The sequence below is a fragment of the Zosterops lateralis genome (genome assembly GCF_965231275.1).
Source record: "Zosterops lateralis genome assembly, chromosome: 18".
Lineage (NCBI taxonomy): Eukaryota > Metazoa > Chordata > Aves > Passeriformes > Zosteropidae > Zosterops > Zosterops lateralis.
The window spans coordinates 6,492,409-6,513,201 of NC_139778.1; the positions used below are offsets into that span (position 1 = coordinate 6,492,409).

The window sequence follows — 20,793 nt, forward strand, 5'->3', positions numbered from 1 at the left end:
TAAAGTTCATATCATGATAATCCAGAAAAGGATCCAGGTGAGACTTACAGAGTAAGGAATGCAGAGATCCTCAGTTTCTCTGCTTACCAGACAATGACAAGACCAATTTCTTATGTGGAATTTTGTGCATCTAAAAAGTTACTTTCCCCCCCAGTGTTAAGCAAACACTGGATGAAAATTCATGTAGCATAACTGTTTTGAAAGAAAACTAACTTATCCCCTCAAATGGCACACTTAATGAGGAATAATAAAACAGATTTCTTTTGAGATATCCACAAAGCTTCTGACTAAGGCCTGCTTGAAATAAACCCTTGTTTCAGCTTGCTCACGGTAGATTCTTTGGGCTGTGATAACAGAATAAAATAAGCATTTAAAATCTCTTTAAAAATTCCTTGGGGTCCACTTCACTGTAGCCATTAATATCTAAGAGTACAAATTTCCCTTTTAATGGTCTTTGCCTGTGGAAATTTCATGCAGCAGGAGAGACAGAACTTAATTTTGTTGCCTTTTTTTTTTAAACAACCCCAAACCCCTTTATTTATGTTATGAACTGTCCTGACTCTGATCCAGTACTCCATTTATCATTCCCTCCACACTCCTCTGGAGCACATGAGGCCTGTGCATTTTGTCAGCACCGTGCTGAGTATAGACTTCAGGAGTGGAGCCCTAAAGCAGAAGCTGAAAAACTCCAGCTGCTAAAGGCACACTAGAAATCCTTGCAGTGTAAGAGGTAAAATTAGTTTTCAGCAATGATGCTATAATCCATCATGCAAGACAACTGCAAAATTACTTTCAATAACACTTTCATGTTCCCAATTTACTTTCAAAATTCCCAGTCAATACTTGTTACTACAGTAAATAACCCAATACCCTGTGGAACATTATATGCATTGTTTCTACAGGGGTTTAATTTTAATGGATAAACATAGTGGTTAAAAATTAAAACAAATCTGTTAATCACTGCTTTTCCAGCCTGTGTTTTGTGTGTTCATCTTAATGCAAAATTTCACTTAGTAAACCCAAATTAGGTGTGACTAGAATTGTGTTTCCCTTGTAAGGAGACAAAACAAGCAATGGGAGGCTGTGGGATGCTGACAGCTCCAGTGAGGAGTTCCCACTGTAAATGCAGCACACAAATGAGATATTTAGTATTGGGAGGGTGGCCCCGTGGGAGAACATCTGGCTGGTTCCCAGACAGAAGCTGGGAATATGGAATTTGTGGGTGAAAAAGCTGGAAAAAGCACACACAGCCTTAACAACAAATCCCTGTTCCCAGGATGCTGCAGCAGCACTGGTAGGCAGGAAGCTCTTGCAGAACAGCCTTGCTGGGTTTTTGCAAGGAATCGGGACAAGCAGTTTAAAAATGGGACTGATCTGCTTCTTCTGTGCAGAGAAGATGACACTTGATACTGATAGAACAATCTGGAAAAAACACCCTGAGCGGAACCCTCTGTTTTCTTCCTTTCCATAGGTATTGTAGAGAACGGAGTTTTATTATCATAGAAGCCTCTTATTTGGAGCAAAGATGTAACAAGATTTGTTAACTGTCAGGTAAAATCAGAGGAACATCAGTGGAGTGAAATGTGTATGTGTTGCAGGAGAGGACAAGGAACTATTTGTGTTACCAGTTTGCTGTGTACTTTCTGAAAGTTAAATTCCTGTATTTTTGGACTTACAAACTTCACAGCACCTTAGAATATTTGACAAAGGACACAAGGTTTTCAGGAGAAGATGTTTTAATTTATACATTTTTTTCATTATTTTCTCTAAAATACCTTAATTAAGTTCCACTTTTCCACAAGGTCAGTACACGAACATGGAATTATTGAGGATCATCAGTTAGAGGCTTTTCAAATGTGAATACAACAAATATAAAAGCTATGTCAATGACCTCTTTCTAGATCTGATAAATGCAGCAGTAGCTGAATAGGAATGCTGATAACTTTTCTGTAGAAAAAGAAAACACTGATGAATACTAAATCCAGTTAACGGTGTAGCATCTTGACATAACCAGATCCGATATAATCCAGGCTGCTCCACATGTCCCTCTTACTGCCAAGAGGGGACAGTTTCTCCTGAGCATTCTGTGTGAATACAGGATATGGATGCACCAAATATAATTCCATTAATCTGTTGTTGCACCTTCAGACATAAAACAGACTTTGAAGTTCAGAATTCATTTGATGAAGTGATGACCTAACGAGTTTTTACACATTCCTGGGTTTATCATGCAGAGTTGCTGGCAATGCAAAACCAGAATTTCTGCCCATAATGAAATGCCTCTTGTTTCAGGATCACTAAATGTGTTACCTGATTCTGAAAGAACACAGTTGTCACCAGAGGAAACGAAAAGAAACTTACTCTTATATGTTATTCTTGTTATGGTGTCTCTGTTAAGCATACGATTTAGAAATGGATTTGATGACTCAGATACCTACAGAAGAGAAAATTTACAATGTCAAAATCTTCTCACAAATTATTTCCTTGCCAGAACTGCAGCTCTTCCATTTGTGCACACACATGCTCCTTCTCTGACACTCCTCCAATTGGGTTCTGCTTTTTTTTTTCATTGTGGAGGAAGGAAATAATTATTGACTTGTATATCTAATGAAGCTTGATAGAAAGTTGGTAAAGTAAATAAAACACAAGGATTGGAGAACAGAGCAAACAAAAATTAATGCCTGAATAAAACCATGAGCACAGGTTTCTTCTCCAACAGCTTTGATGAAACTTGCAGGTGGTTGAGATATTAGGCAAGATTTTCATTAGTAATTCTATTATTTTATTTATCAATAAATACATTTCCTTGCAGCAGGCTATTTTAATTGCAAATTAAAGCTCTCTTCCTCTGTTTTATGTCTGGGTAGCATATGAGGTAACACCTCATGTTCAGGTGGAACATTCCATGTGTCAGATTCTGCCCCCTTGTTGCCTCTTTTCTGTTACTCAGCAGACGTGAGCAGAGCCTGGTCCATCCTCTGACACCTCCCTGCAGGTACTTCTAAATATTGATAAAATTCCATCTGTCTTCTCTTTTATTTTTCCATTTTTCATGACTGCAGGTCAGATTGCTGGCTCATAATACAATCCATTTTGGATGAAAAAAAAAGATAGCCGAAATATTTTTCTTAAATATTAGATCTGTGTGAAAATTTCCCTTTTTTATCTAATTATTCAGTATGCTCTGTGAAATGTACACTTTTAATTCTTATGTTAATGCTTTGTTAGGACCTTTATGAAATGGGATTAGAGTTTTAAGGGGAACTAATAGATATCCCACACCTAAGGTGTGATGAGGTGAACTTCAGCATTACTCAGAAATACACGCTTTTTCAGACTGATGAAACAGAAATACATAATGACAGAATATTAACAATATTTGGAGGGGGAGAAATACATTTTTTAATATAAAATGAGAGAAAATGTTTCTCCAGTGTAATTAAAGAGGTTTGGGAAAACCATGAAGTCTTGAGTTCAGTGTTAGATCACTATAAATTATAGACTTAATTATGTACCTTGAATGCAACAGGATGGAGACAAAACATTCACATTTTGTAATTCTGTGAAATAGAAGATATTAGAAGTTCTACTTTTCACGTTCTTTCAGTTTTGATAGTTTTAAGATGTTTTAAATAACACTGAGAAAAACTGACTTTGCTGGCTTTGACACATCAGCATGATATGTCCTCTTTCCCAGGGCCCGAATCCACTAGGGAGAGATTTGGATGAACATCAACATTTCATGAAGAAAAACACTAAATCTGCCAAGCTAGTAACTTCTGCCATAGCCATTAAAGTGTTATGAGTGATGTTTAGGATGTAAGGGTTTTTTCCCCACCTCAGTTATCCCTTCTAAATTCTCTTATATTGTAAAAGCTTTGGAGCAGAGGTGGTGTGCTCAGCTCAGGATGAAGCTGTCAGTGGATTCCAGATCAGAGCCTCTTGGCATTGCTGTAGCATAATGAGGACTCCAACTCCTACATTTACAGTTCAGGGAAAAGTCTACTGCCTATATATTAGGAATCTGTAGTATGGAATACTTACTTTCATAAATATGGAAACTACCACCAACCCATTAGGACTCTTAGCAGCTTCTGTGACATTTGCGTACAGCTCATGGTTATAGTGGATCAGCTGAACCTAGAAAAGAGGGAAGGAAAGGATTACAATTAACCAGTGGCAAATCATCCCATGCAGTGTTTGCAGACACTCCCCACACACTGCTTGGTTTGTGTGGGGATCTCAGCTCTGCTTTGGGTACTTCACAGCAAGGGAATTTTTCAGGCGTTTGCAGCATGTGTCGTTTTAATAATTCCAGTCACCATCTGGCTCCAACTGGTACAGAGTGTTTTCCTTGAATTTCCTTGAATTGCCAGGCATTGAATTGACCCACATCCAGTTACAGATTGCACTGCAGGGGCTGGCATGACTTCCCTGTTCCAGCAGCACTTGCTATGGGCACCAAGTTCTCTGAACTCTACAGCCTCAGGCCAAGCACAGAGGAATCAGGGGTTGAAATATTTGAGGAAAAATATGGGATATGAGTTTGGAACTGTTAAAACCACCACTCACAGAATTCAAAATACTGTGATATTCACTGGCCCCAGATTCTGAAAACTTGGTTACAGGGTTTCCTACAGTTAAGCACTTACTGTATTATTGTTAACCAGGTTCTCCTTAGTTCCTGCAGCTTTCCTTCTGCTTTTTAGTTTTATGATGTGCTGGAACTTTTAAATTGCAAAGGCACAGTTCCCTTCTCTCACTGCCTATGTAAATGTCTTACCCAGAGCCTTGATATTTGATTTGTCTGGGATCACCAGACACTGTTACCATTTACACTGCAATTTGTAGCTTTTTTTTTCTTTTTAAAAGATGACCAAATTTAATGAATTCCCATGACAGTTAAATGCTTCTGAACAGATGAAAGGCTAGTCAGCTTTATTTAGCCTAAAGATCTTTCTTAGATGTCAATTAGAAAAGGAAGGTGCTTGTTCTGGCATTGTCAGAATTGCAGCAGCCTGATGTTCACAATTAAAAATCGGGTCTGTCTTTCATGTGCTGATACTTCTAAAGGCTGTCCAGAGAAATATCTGGACTTATATGCTGTGAGCAAGATCAGGATTAACTTGGTTTATATCAAGTAATTTTTGTAACTGTACAAATGTTCCAAGACTAAGACTGCCAGTAAAGAAATGTCATTATAATGTGCTGTCCAAGTTCATAATAAGGGGAAAAAACAACCCCTAAACCTCACTGAAACAGGGTTTAATGTCTGTGTTGGTGAAATTGTCTTTTGGATGAATGTATGGTCTGGTTATTCAGTTGACCATCTCAGGAGAGATCATGTTCCAAGCTTCTCACATGGAACAGGTTAATTTAGAAAGATTCAAATGAACAAGTGTCTTAAACACAGAATACGACAGGATAAAAAATATAGGTCTCTATTAAATTTGCTCTGAAAGTAATTTCTTTAAGTTGCCTAAAATACCCGTAAGCATTTGGTCTGTATAAAATATCACTGGAGTCTTCCACGAAGGTGAAGCGACATAAGTAAACTTGCTCATATATGAAAATCTCACTTTTCAAATGATGACACTGTATTAAAAGCATATCGCAACAAGAGCAGACTTACAATGCTGAAAACATCCTTTGAGTTTAGTTTGGGTTTCAGGGCTCAAAGGCAATACCAAATCTTGTTCTAACCTATTGATTTTCTTTGGTAGATTCCTCTTTAAGATTAATTTGTCACAGAACTACTGATACCTCTTTGTTTTCCTCCAGGTACACAAGTTCTATTTTGCAGGAAAAAGAGAGAATTAAGATTAATTACTATCTTTTAGATGATGAAAAACCAGAATGTGGCATTGTTCCATCACCCAAGAATGTGCATTGGACCAGGACCAGAATCAGAAACAGTTTTTAGCCTCTCAAGCATGTTCTGCTGCAGCCAAACATGGAGCAATAGGAAACTGTGGTAATTCAGAATATTGCAGTACTTCACACACATTTTTCCACAGACCTTTTGGGAATAATAGAATACACTTTATTCTCACTTGAAGAGTTATAAACATTTTTTGAGACTATAAATACATTGTATTTGCAAATAACAAGGGAGGTAAAGCATGAAGTAAATGACAGCAGGGAACAGCTCATCTGTATCTATAATATTTATATTATGCTGCACTACTTGATAAATTGTTGGGGTCTCAACCTGTCTCAACCTCATTGAGAGCAAGCACAAAGGATGTTTCCAACACAGCAGGGAAAAAAAGTAAATGAAATTGCTCAAGAAGACAAGTAAATGATAGTTTTGATTCAAAGTTCCTGTAAGAAGTGTCTAAGATATCATTAAGTAAAATAATTATGCATTTTTGTTTATCCAAAATCTAATAAAAACAGCAAAAGAATGTAGTCTTTGCATGGTGGGTGCCCAGAGAGGAAAATAATTTTACTGAGTTAAAAGCTATTAATAACAATATTTATTCCACTGTTAAAATATAATTGCTCTTATAGTTGTTAAAATACAATTGCTCCTTGTAATCCTTTGGAAATCCTTTGGAATTTCTAATCCTTGTAAAATCCTTTGGAAAGAGCAGCAATGTTGCATCACCCAAGAGTTATTTATGGCATTAATTTTGTGGGTATGAACAGGTATGAGATCAATGCAATCTGACAAAACTGTTTTTAAAGTTGTCCTAAATTAAATTAAATGTACCCCCTGCTTTGTGGAAAGGAATAGCACCAGCTGTGAGAACACTGACCAGAACTTGTGGTCCTGATTTGCCTTGTTTTCCTGGACCAATCCCTGGCAGTGATGCAGGGGAATTTCCTTACCTTTGAAGAACAAACCCATCTTTTTCAGGGTTTAAACTCACTCATTAAATGTTAGTGTTTGACAAGGTGGTTTTACCCACATCCTGATTTAATAATCCACAGATTTACCTGTTATCCTTTCTATGTAAGCCCACAGCAATGTGGTGCTCTTGCTTGTTAATAAATTGGTAACATGAATGTACATGATCACCTGTACTTCCAGCAGTTTACTTTGCATTTTAGCAAACTACTGCAGTTTTAAGACTAAAATCTGTTAAAAATATTAACTTTGCTATATTAAACTAAGGAGAAATGCAAAAAAAAAAAAACATCTGCTTGAAATAATTTTTTATCTCTGGCTCTTTGATGTTCTTTTTATTAAAACTTAGGCTATTTAGGCTGCTGCTGACAAATGTGGTTTGTGCTTGGTTTTGTGCTTTGTTTTGTACTTTTACTGATTTTGACTGTCACTTTGTGATTTAAAAGAAATGTATATAAAAACTGGTTTAATAGAAAGGCTTGTCATCCACATTTATAGCTGTACGCCAGCAATTGTATTCTAGATAAATAAACAATATTAGAATTCTTTTTTACTTAAAAGAATAAGACTAAGAATGCATGGAGAGAACTCATTTTTCTCCTGCTTGCGAGTAGACAGCTATGCAGAGAAATGCAATAATCGTGCAGTGAAGTGGAAATGCAGTAAACTACTCTTGGCTGCAAAATCTACCTTATTAGAAATAATGGCATGCTTGGAATTAGCACTGGAGCTACAAATGGTGTCTAAGCACTTCCTTAAGTAGCTGGTAACAAGAACTAACCTGCAATAAAGGGTGTTCAGCAGTGAGCCTTACCCACTGTGCCTTGGTAACATGTTGACAAGGGGTGTTACTTTTAGCAGGTATTATGGCTCCTAAAATGAATACATTTTATATATATATATAATATATATATATATATATAATACCTCTATATATATGTATACTTTATACATATTATATATATATATATATAAAGGCTCTGCCATAACCTGCTTTAAGGTTGAAGTTATTTAGTTATTTAGTAATATCTAGTTATTTCTAGATGCCATTTGGGCTGCTGACCTGGTATCTGACACTGGTGAGGTTCTAGTATAGCCTTACTCTTTGCAACTACTGCAGGTAGAAAAAAAAATTAAAAAAAATTACTTGAATGAAATATAGACGATTCAGCCTTTCTCCTTAATATTTATATATATTCTGATTTCTTTCCTGAATCTTAATTTAATTAATTTGCAAGTAGGAAACAAGACTAGTTTAGGTAATATTTAAAACTTTCTCTTAAGCATCCCCAAGGACTACAGTAAAAAGTATAAATTATTGCCTGAAGAGACCAGATTGGATGTGCATATTCAGAATTTGCTCTCAGGACTTTCACCTTTGTGCCAACAACAAAAAAAATTAAGTAAATAGGCCAAAAATGTAAAACTGAGAGGCGATGGATTCCTGATACCCAAATGCTTGGGTATGAAATGAAATGGAACTGTTTCAAGTGTCACAACCATTTGTACTCCCTTCCAAACAGAAGAAAATACAAGGAAAGAAAAATCCAAATTGACCCCCAGAGGCACAGTGGAGTTCCTTGGATGCTGGTTGCTAAGTGACTTGGGGAGGGTTTTTGACAGGGGAGTCACTGCTGAGCTAATTGCTCCAAACATGGGTATTTTTGGTTGACCTGCCTCTCAGCCACTCCTGTCACTCATCGTTAGCAGATGAGCAAGAACTGGGTAAACAGAAATAAATGACACTTCTCTGCAATTTGCTTTGTGTGAGGATCAAATTGAAGTTTGAGGCTCGAATGCCTAATGTTGATTATGTCTTGGCTGATGCAGAATTTTACTGCGAGCTGTAATTTGGCACTGACCCAATCCATCATCTACAACCGTTTTATCTTGAGAGAATAGGGGTAATGTAGGAGAAAACCCCACTATTAGATGAGTCTATAATCATTTCTGGATTCATGCAGGATTTTCTGAATAAACACTACATTTAAACTGTTTTCTCATTTTAAATACAACAGATGCTCAGACACCATGATGATGAACTCAGTACAAATGCTCCATTTGGTAGATTCAGCTGCATGATGATGCTCTGTATTTCTGATAGAATTCTGTGTTTCTTTAGTAACGAACCCAGAAACCAGCAGAAAATGGTTCCTGCATGTCAAGAATGTTGGGAAGTGGTGATTGATGCTAGTTCTGTTCACTGCATTGCCCTGAGACATTGAATACAAAGGACACCAGAGAAGGTCACTGACAAAGGAATTAGCAATTCAAGTCTTCTCCAAAATCCACCAGAACTCTCAGTCCACCTTGCCAAAGAACCATCTGTAGTTCCATTTCTGTTTAGGGGCTGGGCATGATGGCAAGGGCAGACAGACATACATCACAGACTGATGAATAAAAGGATGAGCAAGAAAAAGTTGAGAGAATTTGGTCTAGTGAAAATTAAGATCTTGCCCCTCTTGTCCTCACTTCATTATGTAGTACGGAAAAATAAAGTTTAATCTACCCAGTGTTAACTAACAAGTAAAGGTTGGTGCTAGGGTTCCAAACCAGAAGCAGAAATAAGGCAATTATCAGTTTTACCTGCTCTCTTGAGCATAGAAGTGTACTGTAAATTCAGAATGTTATTTTTCTGTTAGTGCCAAAATTGAAGCATGGGGTTTTATATTCTTAAAATGCCAGCAATGTGTGTATATGAGGAAAGCAGAGAATAAAACCGAGGATGTATTTTTAAGAAGTGGTTGGTACTGTCCATTGGAAAACATGTGGTAGCCAGGTGGGAGCTGGTCTCTTCTCCCAGGTAACAAGCAACAGGATGAGAGAAAATTACCTCAGGGTGTGCCAGGGAAGGTTTACATTGGATTTTAGAAAATTTCTCCCCCCAAAGGGTTTTCAAGCCCTGGAAGAGGATACTCAGGGCAGTGGTGGAGTTACCATCCCACAAGGATGTGAGGATGTGGCACTTGGAGATGAGGTTTAGTGGTGGCCTTGGCAAGTTAAAGGTTAAAAGCTGAACTTGTTTAAATTACAAGGTCTTTTCCAACAATTCTATGATTATTTTTCTTTCTCATGCTCTTCCCTCAAGAGTCTCCTTCCACTTTAGTGATTGGCTTGCTCACCTATGACTTAAAAAAGATTATGTTCAAGCCCTACTCTGCCTTTGAGCAGATCTCCCTCCCATCTCTGCCCAGCTTGTCAACTCCAACATGGGAATAGCTGCATCTTTCTCCAGTATCAATATTGTGAGAGACTCAGATGTAACATTATTGGCATTGGGGAAAGCATCTCAATAATGAATGCCATGTTATTGAGTTCAGTCTGTGTCATTGATCCATGACAATGACAATTTGTGCCACATCACCCATAAAAGGCACAAAAAGAAGATCAGAATCCAAACAGTTCTGGCAGAAGACTGTAGGATTTCTACTTGATTTCCAGCACCTCAAAATATGGTACCAGGAAAACTTTTAAAGCCTGATCGAAGAGGAAAAAAATTGAAATGGATATAATTGCTGATTAAGTTGCTGTTTGAATGTAAGTTGAGAGCTCAAACACAGAAGAGTTTGAGAAAGCCCAGCTTGAACCAAAATAGCCAAAAGCATTTTGGGGAAGATGCTTTATTGAATTGTCAGAGGCCTTTTAGGATATTAATGCTGTATTAGATGAGATGATAAATTAGAGTCAAATTTTTAGAAATGATACTGGCAAATTTGACACCTGTTAGAGTTGCAGAATCAAAGATTCAGAAAAAGTTGGCACAGATCTGCCCTGCAGGCAGAAGATAAGTGGATTTTTTTTCATTTTTGTTTAAGAATATCCTGGAAGCTTGTCTTAAAGCTAAGGGAAGTGCAAGTTCCTTACGCTGTTCATATGAATTCCATAAGAGAGAGTTTCATGTTTGTAATTTAATTGGCAAATTTGAAGTTGAGAAATAGCAAGCAAGAAACAAACAAGAGGACAGGGATTATGTAAGAATGTGAGATAGTACAGCTTAAGGCAGACAAATATAAAATTATCTTGTTTCTTAATGACTTGAGTGGAGCTAAACTCAGTAGGGAAGACAAGTGACACTTTGGAGCTGGAACTAAGCCAGTTATCTTTCTCAAGTAAGCCCTTTAGCTTCCTCTGGAGGCTTTGGTGAAAGAAGCAGGGTGTTGGCAAACACTGCTGAACAAATGCAGGACATGGACATGATGGCAGTGGAAAGGGCAGAAGCAAAGTAATTTAAAGTAAATTTGCATTTTTTATCAGATGACTTTCTACATCAGACAACAGAAGTCAAAGCGTTTTTTCCTTATTAGACAACACAGTCTGTATTCATTTGCAGGTTAGTTTATACAGCTGAAAGGCTGGAAATGCTGGAATGTAAATACCTGAAGTGCCAAAGAGATATTTTGCCTTAATGAAAGAAGATCAGGGAACATGCCATGCTCCACAATGCCGAGTTCCTGAAGAACCAACCTTTGGTTTGTTGGACTTTCCACAATCAGAAAAGATGACTTTGGGCAGTGGTTCAAATAGAAGTCTTTGAAAATTGTTTTGTCCATGTAGTAAACTCTATTCTGCTGGCAGAAATCCTGACCTCAGTGGCCGTGAAAGCAGCTCCTCACTCTGGCTGGCAAAGGGCCTGGCCTTCAGAACGTTCCTGACTGCCACACAAACACCACCCACTACTCCCTTCTTGTGCCACCAGCTCCCACTGGGAGAGACCTACAGACTCCTGAAATACCAACTGGGTGGGATGTTGTGGTTTCCATGGTGGGATAATATCTGAGTGGGGTCTGAAAGATACAACCTGCTTCCATCTCCTTGTGGAGCACTGTGTCCTTTGGTGACAAACACCTCGAGGTGGTGACCAGTCAAAGGCTGGGCTCAGGGGTCTTTTCCAGCCTGAATAACTGTGGTCAGTGAGGAGGGCAGGCAGAGAGCAGTAGTGACAGCTGCCCATCTCCCACCCCGAGAGCAGCCACCTCCCCCTGCCAGGACACTCTGGGGAGGGTGGATTGTTCAAAAAGAGTGGATGACGCTCCTGCTGTCCCCAGTTTGGGGGTTCTTGATGTGACTGGAGTACTGGGCTGTGGTAAATAGTCTGGTTCCCTTTGAATTGATGCCAATCCCATAAAAGCATGCCAATATTTGTTTGCATATGGTAATGGAAATGTGTTGCTCTTTTTTAGGCGTATAAAGAATGATGGCTTTATGCAAGCAGTGTCTCCTGTGAGTTTTCTCTTCGTCTTTCCCCCATGCAATTTCTATTCACCAATTCTCCCAGCTGTACTTTCTCCAGTTAGTCCTAGTGCTGTGCCTGACACCTCCTCCTTTATTTAATTTCTTTGTTATGTACAACATCCTCTGGTATGGCTTTTGCACAGCAAAAAAACCACAACAAAACCCTTTCTGTTAGTGCACAGATGAAATGGAGCTGAAAATTATTGCAGCTAAAAATCCAGCTCTTTAAACTGTGAGGCTGAGAATTCTTCAACCAGAGTAGACACCTAAGTGAAGATAATGTTGACTCTCTCTCTAACTTTATTACTTTGCCAATCTTACATCATTAAGCATGTATTTCATTTTGTTATCTTGCAGTAAACAGTTTGTTGTCGAGGTGAGATAGGTGGGTTTGTGGTGTCTGTAGGCAGAGCTGTACCTTAAATTTACCTTAAATTTACATTTATTTAAATTTACCTTACATTTACATTTACCTTAAATGCAGGTTTTACATGGGGTCACTGGCTGGAGACAGAAACTCCAGGATTCACCAAGGTCATCAACCAACAGCGTGTGCTATTGTTCAGATCTCTCTCCTATAGGCGGCTGGAATTTCCCAGGCTTAGACAGTGATTGGCCAGGTGCTGGCCCCGCCCAGCCCCTTGGCCAATGACGTGTCTGCATTCCAGATTGAACGTGATTGGCTGAGGGCTCTGTTTATGTTCAGATCTGTCCAATCACTGCTCACCCAGGTACTTGTTCTAATTCTCTTCTAGAACGAGCCGGCCAGCCCAGCTGGGTTTGTGTCATGGTTGCGTTTGTCTTGTCCAGCTGCAGACCAGCTGTGCGGTGACATGCAGGTAGTGCTGTCTTTAGCTTTTGAGTTATGGAGCAACATTACCTTGCTAAAACACCTGATTATTTGTCAGTGATGTGAAAACCTGAGAACGTAAATGTGAGAAATTCAAATAGGAATGTAGGTGTTAATTTCTTTCATTGACATTTTAACAATATCAATTTGCCAGGTTGTTGTGAGGAAAGGATTCCATATGAAACTGTCAGTGGGGAGATGAAAAGGATTCATAATAAAAGATTTATTTCTGATTTTAATAAGCTTAATATATATGCAATGTAAATGTTTAGCTTTATAATTCATTTGAATATATTTATGATTGAGTTTTACTGTGTAACAAATTAAGTGTTATGTTTCTCCAGCCTTTGCAAAACCCATTATCTCAAGTTTAAAGGGAGACACATAGAAAGGAGGCAAAGAAAAAAATCTAGTTCTTCCTACTTTTAAGAAAATGTTGTAGAAGTGTGAGCCCAGTATAAATTCAGAATTCTGATCTCCTCAAGAAGTCCCTGAATCCTATTAAAAATTGCTGGTTTCTCAGCAAACTGCATGAAGAATTTTTCCTGGCAGAAAGGTTTTAATAATTAACATTAGTCAATACTGAAGTGCGGAAGGTTATTTGATCTTGCTCAGAAACTGACACTTTCCAGAAGGGGAAAAAAAATGCAATCTCTCTAGTAAATCACTTTGTGCAGAACTGGGAGTCAAGTAGAAGAAATTTTCTGCAGAAGAAAAGAGGGCAACTCACCAGGGAAATAGGTTTGCTGAAAACAATTCTGAGCTTGAACATCAAGGTTGAGATTTTTAGGACACTTCCTGAAAAAAAATCTGTAAGACTCTCAAGATGAGATGTAAAAATGCAGTTGTAAGTACTTCAGGGCATTACATCTCTCAACCACATTATATAAAGTTGCTGTTGTCTCTGGTGTTCCAGTCCAAATTTCAGGTTGTCTACTCTCCCCCTGTAATTTCAACTAAACTCAGCTCTTTTATCAAGTCAGTCTATATTTCTGCGCAGAACTGAGGCTGCCCACCTTCATTTAATAGACTGAAATTCTGCTCCCATTGCAAAAGTGGCGACTGTCAGCTCTGGACAGTGTCAGCAGATGAAAAGATTCAATCAAAGCCATGCCCATAATCTGTCTGTGCCCAGCAGGGCTGGATTCCCTTTGAGCCCTGCTCTTTTCTAGCCTGTGCCACCCAAGCCATGGCATTTTCCTTGTGCATGTTCAGACCCAAATATTCCCATTATTATCAACACAAAACCTCTCCCCTGTCCTTTTCTGACCGATTTCTTCCTGTCACTTAAAATCTGTCCTTCTTCCAACACCATCCCATTGGTCCATCCCCAACTGTGAATTTCCTAGAGAGGCAAAATGGTCCTTAAATACACATGGTCCTTAAATACACCCTGGTTTCCTGTCCCAGTGGGGTTCAGGGGTTAGTGAATACAAGTCTGAGACCAGACCACTGCTTTCCCAAGGGGTTGTCACAGTGAGAAAGGGGATTGATGTTGCTCCTCCACCTGCATCACTCTGGGGATATCACAGGTGGCTACTGCAAGTGTTTCTGGAAGCACAGAAGAATCAATTCAGGTGCTCTGCCAGGTTGCAATATCCCACCTTTTCTTTGTACAGCTATACCGTGTCTTTACATTCTGAATTGTACCTCTGTTTTTGCATATTTAGAAGCCACAAATTTCAGAAACAACAACAACAAAAAGGTCCCAAATGTTGCATTACCTGTGGTATAAAAATATTATTTTATCATACAAGGAGGGCAGCAATAATGTACTGCCTAAGTGTACAGTGATGCTCCAATTCAGCAGAATTGATGTTGTGGCTGAGAAAAACCCCAACATTCTGAATTTCTTAACTTGTTTGATTCAGCCTGTTTGATCTCTCTCTTTGGCAGATCAGATCAGACAGCAGAGAGGGAGACAAAAAAAAAGGCTGTGAGGGCAAGCAAACTAAGAGATGCATAACCAGCTTTTCTGCTCTCACTTCCCAACTTTGGAGCACTAAACTTCTGCATTCTGTAATTTTTTAGCTAAGTTTATTCTGTGTTATTTGAAGCACCACAAAGTTTCCATTGTTTTGAAAAAAAAAAAAAAAAATAAAACAGAAGAACTGCTTTTAACTCAGAAGATACCTGGGAGAACAGGCACAGGCTTAATCTGCTCATAGTCTGAGCAGGGAGGTGAAAGTACTATATTTATACTCTTGATAAATGATTTGATGTTCTTTTTATAGTTTCTAATTTTTAAGTAAGGAACACTAGAACAGAACATATTTTTTAGCATCTTTCATGTTTTTACCGTACTTTACAAGTGAGATACTGAAAATTCAGTAAGTAATGGAGGGGCACATTGCAGTTGGGCATCTGGCAGCTGTTACCAAATCCTGGTGTCAGGAATCTCATGGGTGGGACAGGCACAGATTATTCTGCAGGCTGAGATGATTGGGGTAGTTTGCTCATAGATTGATGCAGTTTTATATGCTCATCATATTTACACTGTTATTGCCCAACCAAAGGCCTGGTTAATGAGCAATTTAATAAAAAAAGTAGATCTAATTGGACAAGGTAATTGCTACTGCTTGAAAAGACCCAGATAAAACCCTCCAGTCCCTGGGGCAGAGGTTTGATTACAGGTCTCTGTTTCAGTTAGATGAGAAAATGTTGTGAGAGTGATGCTGTGAAACAGCTCCACTGTCAGTGACTTCTGCAGGATCTGCTTATATCTCCCAGGAACTGTCTCCCAACAAAGTACCCATGACCATCTGTATTACAAAAACCAAGCTCCAATCTCAGCCCAGACAAGACACCAGAGCAAAGCAAAGCAGGACTGAGGATGGTGCTGCCATGGCAAACTCCTCCACATGCAGGGGAACCAGCAGCTGGGGTTCTGCCAGCTCCCCCAACTCCCATTTCCTTCTGGCTCCTCTACTACTAATAACAAATGGGGAGAAGGGTAAAACTGCCAGCAGCAATAAAGGGAAAAAGAATTCTGTGCAAACTATCTAAAGCAGGAGCAGCTCACATTGCTTCAGAACAGGAGGAGGAGAAGGAGGAAGAGGAAGAGAAGGAGGAGGAAGAGAATTTTTCATGAATCAAAACACCAAAGACAGCTTCTTAATAAACAAAGGAAAATATTTTCACCTAACCAACTATTAAACAGTGGATTATTCATTCAAACCAGCTCAGGATTTACCTGCTGATAGCTTTATCTCATGTTTATATATATATGCACACAGACATACAGTTTTTAGCTCTCACTATGCGGATAATTTGAGAAAATTTGGCCCAAAACCTTGAAGGCTGATGCATCACAGCAGGGCACAGACTTCAGATTATGAAGGCTGTGCTGGTTTTTTTCCAAGTTGTTGGCAATAGTTTTACTGTCTGTAGCTGGAGGTGTTCACCCAGCCATATGTGACTCTTTTACATATAGTGTCAGTACTGTAAATGAGATTTCCAACATGAATTAAAATTACAAGGGAAGCATGCTGTTGTTATCATAGTGCAGTTTGCTCTGCAGAAACTGGTGGAAGTCCATTTCCCTACAGATAGTAGGTGTAAAAAAGGTGAACAAATGAAATGTGTGCATATCAAAGATTTATTTGCTTCAGTAACAGGAGTTTGATACAGTTGTTTAGTTACAGGTCTTCTGAATAGAATCAAAGTGTGAAAACTGTCAAAATAATTAAATGGTTCAATAAATCTGAAGCTATACATCCAAAGAAGAATTACTGTATATTTAGAGACATTTTAAAAGGTATTCACCCCATCAGCATTCAATGAACTTTGAAGGAACATCCTGTAAATTATTTTTCACTGCTTCTTTGATTTTTAATACTGTCAAATGCTTATGGCCCTGCAATCCAGAAGTACTTTGAGATCTACTTATCTTGGCATATTTACTATACTGCAGTCTATCTGGCATTGTTTTTATCTACCCCTTTTTCTATATTTACAAGTTTGGAAATTTAAAAAGGAGTTGGTGAGAGGCAGGTTCAGGTATAGATGACAAAAGGCTTTTTGGGTGGCACAATACTGTGTATATACAATAGGAGGTTCATGACTGTTCTTTGATGCAGTTGGATGTTGCAATTTGCACAGTGCAGTGCCTCGGGGTGATGAACTTCCACTGGAGCAGCAACAGTGCAAGTTGCGCCTGCTCAAGGTGCCTATCAAGGATATAAATGGAACAGAATAATAAGAAAATTCAAGAATGAATTTGGAGGAACTAGGTGGTAAAATTTCTGAGTCTTTGCAAGCACCATGAGCTCTCATATCCTGGTCCTCACCCTGCCATGATTGTTGTCCTGACTGCAGGTGACTCACCCTCTGTCATCTGTAAATCCGGCACAATAATCACCCTCTGCCACTGGCTGTGAAAAGCATTCCAAGGGCTGTCACCAGTGTCTGCTGTGTCCAGCCATCAGCAGTTCCAAATTTCCAAGGGGACCATGACATGACATCTTCCAGCACTGCACATCTCTGAATGAGGATTTTGGTGCAGGCCTAGCTTGAAACAAAACAATGAACTAAAAGGAGACAGATGGTCCCTTCCAGCTCCTCACAGCACTTTTATTTTCCTATTCATAAATGTTAGAGGACAGATTTGTGGCTAATATAGGATGATACAGCTCAATAACTCTGTTGATTTTCTAGAATTCTCTTTTTTAAATATTATTTTGAACAATGTGCACCTTTAGATTTAATAAGAGTCATTCACTTTAAGTTGTAAGCTGCCACTTTCAGAGCACAAAGTAAGGAATACTATCTAGCAGTACACAGATAAAATTGATCTACACCAAGCTGCCCAAAGATTGTTTGATGATCACAACTAAAATATTAATGAGTTTAGAAGATCTTTTGAAAGATGGATGATGTAAAAAAAACTGATGTGATATTCTTTGCTAGGAAAAAAAAGCCTCTTTCTTAAAAATGCTCTGTTCACTTTAATCTTTTGGTAATTTCTATAGTATTAGCAATTTCTAGATACTTCACTCTTTGGTAATACCTTGTGCACATAAAATAAGAAAAAACGAAGTTAATGTAATTTGCATTAAATTTTAATGGATTTAAATATTTTAAATCCTAGAGATTGCATCCTTTTTTTTCCTTGTATTGTGACCCCCATAGTTTTTGTCCTCCTGAGAGTAACAGCAAACTTACATCCCAAATTACATCTGTCACCGTCCCCATGGTCTCACTCATTTCCAAGGGTTTTTGATGTACCAAGATTGGTCGGGATAAACCCTGAAAATGCTGCCTGACAGCTCAAAATTCTAACAAAAGATTTCCAACTTTCTTTGAAGTATTCATCTTCAGTAATGACTATATCTAAAAAATAGTGAGGTATTTTCAAATAGGCCATGGGGAAGAGGCTTATGGAACTTTTTTTTTCCTACCATTTTTCCTTTGATCATTTTTCTGGATTTCTGAAAGAAAAATCCTATGAGAATAGAATAGACTGACATTCATTAGAATCTGGAAGAATGAGGGTGATTTTTTTTTTTTTCTTTCTAAGTAATTACCCCAGGGAATGGCTCTACCAGTCAGGAGGAAGAACAGTTCCTCCATTGTGCCTTTTGTGACTTAGGAACAGTAGATGGGGAGGCTCTAAGCTATAAATCAAACAGCGAAAATCCTCTTAGCTGAATTCACCCTTGGGCTTCCCAAAGAATGAGGCCTTGCACTAATCATAAGCAGAACTAGTTGGGATTTTATTTTTTTTTTTGCTGAAACAGGGTTCTGCTAGAAAATGCTTATGTGTCAAAACCAAAATACCTTGTGGAGGGAATTTGATTTCAAAGAGATTTTTTTTTTCTGAAAGACAAGCAGAGACTATGAGAAACCTCCCTGATTTCCTGCCAGTTTGTCTAATGATTCATGCAAGACCCTGCAGACCAGACACCTTCTGGAGCTCCCTGGTTTCCTGTGATGTCCCTCCCCAGGGAAGGGCTGAGTGGGAATAAAATTATGTTTGTGGGTACAGACATACTCTAAAAGAGACAACCTGAGTACAAAGAGCACAGGGGCTTTAAAGGCTACCAGAGAGTGCTGTGCCTTATACTAGAATTCCTGGGGTTAGGCTGTGATTTTAAGGTTTACAGTAACTCCTCGCTGGTTTTTATTGTATTGATAATATAAAAATATAAAAAAATATATAATATAAAAATATATTTATATATGTATTGTAGAGTATATATTATATATTATATAGTGTGTATATATGTTATATAATATATATTATATGTAATATATAGAACATTATATATATATTATAAATATAAAACATAAATATTTATTTTATTTTTTATAATAATAAAAATGCCTATCATTGCTTTTTATTTTCTTTTGTGGTTGTCCATATAGCTGCAAGAATTTTTGTGCAGCTGGATTGCTCCTTTCTTTGATATATTACATTAAATATATTTGGGGGAAAAGTTAAAACTTACAAAAAGTGTAATAGAAAACTGATTACTAAGTGACATAAAACAAAACCCACTTCAAAATGCGCATAGTTTTTTTGCCTGCAGAGGTAAATTGATCTTTAATTAAAAAAGAGTCATCCTGTACCAAATGACGTCACCCCAAGCAAATGAGAGTAATTTGGAACGAGGCAAAGTGAATAATTCAAAAGTGACGCTGGAGGTTCAGAGTGCTGAATGTTTTTATGTCCCAGTGGTCTAAAAAACCAAATCCTACAGCTGCTACTCTAAGCAGAAAAACTCCACCCCATTGCTTTGTGATGCTGGATTTTAAAATTGAGGCACCAGAGGGATTTAGATTGCAGTCAGTGACAGACTGTGCTCTCAGTACATTGACACTCTTTCACTTCTCTCTCTCCCCAAAAAAGAGAACAGTTGGTAATCAAAAAGTGAACATGCAAAAATATATTTATTACAAAAGGAATCTACTTCACTCAGTATCTAAGAGATTCAATATTTATTATTCCATGTAGATATTTGTGTGTGTATATCTGTGTCCCATACAACAACAATGAATTGACATTGTCATAAAGCTTGGAATTTGTTTGGACAGCTCCTGCAATTCTCCTAATGGATGGAGAGTCCCTAAGATTCAGGAAAGCAGTTTCCAACAAAGGGAGGTTTTCTGGCAGAAAATGCACACAATATGTGTAGATAAAGAAACACAACACCTCTAAAAATCTGCCTGTAGAGTTCCTTGAAATTCAGCATAGAGCAGACACAATCCATGGGGCTTGTACCCCAAAATCCTCAGAAAGCAAGAGACACAAAGAAAAAAATGCTCGTCCCCAGAAATGGAGCTCATTGTATCAATCACCTGGAATGTGCTGTGTAAAATCCAGGAATAATCCTGTGCTTTAGTAAAACATGGAGGAATCCAGGGAATGTGGGTGCTTTCAGACATCAGTGAGCAAAGAGAGAAACATTTCTGCTTCTTGCTAGAACTGCTTTGGGAGTGAATGTCCTGTTGCACATCAGTGGGAATTGATAAAAATGAAATTTGAAATGTTTATCTTGTAATGTAGCAGTGAGGAGCCACCTCCGTGGCACCCCCCCAGACCACCTTAAAAACGAACCTCGAGAGCTCCATTCAAAGAAGCCCAGCACCGCAACCTCCCCACCCCCCGCCCCCCCCGAAGCTGGAGCAGCCGGCGATGCCACCGCCAAAACAGGGGAAGAGAGGACCAGCTGCTCCTCCTAGCGCCACCGCGGCCCTAGCCCGCCGCTGCGAGGCTGGCTCCCCGTGCTCCCCGCGGAGCTTCCCGCCCCGGCGCGGCTCCAGCCTCCAAGCAGTCGGCTGCCTGGCCCAAGCCCGGCGCGGGGGATCCCAAAGCCCGCCGAGTCGCCCGCCCCGGCACGGCTCCAGCCGCGCCGAG

At 38.8% G+C, this 20,793-nt stretch overlaps 1 protein-coding gene across 1 annotated transcript in view; it reads right to left on the reverse strand.

The window, feature by feature from the left end:
- Positions 1 to 20,793, reverse strand: part of CA10 (carbonic anhydrase 10) — a 474,049-nt gene that overhangs the window by 271,500 nt on the left and 181,756 nt on the right. The window contains exons 5-6 of the mRNA XM_083874768.1: positions 4,045 to 4,140; positions 2,362 to 2,434 (exon numbers count right to left, since the gene is read on the reverse strand). Coding sequence (XP_083730894.1) covers positions 2,362 to 2,434; positions 4,045 to 4,140 — 169 coding nt within the window. The remainder of the gene's footprint in view (positions 1 to 2,361; positions 2,435 to 4,044; positions 4,141 to 20,793) is intronic.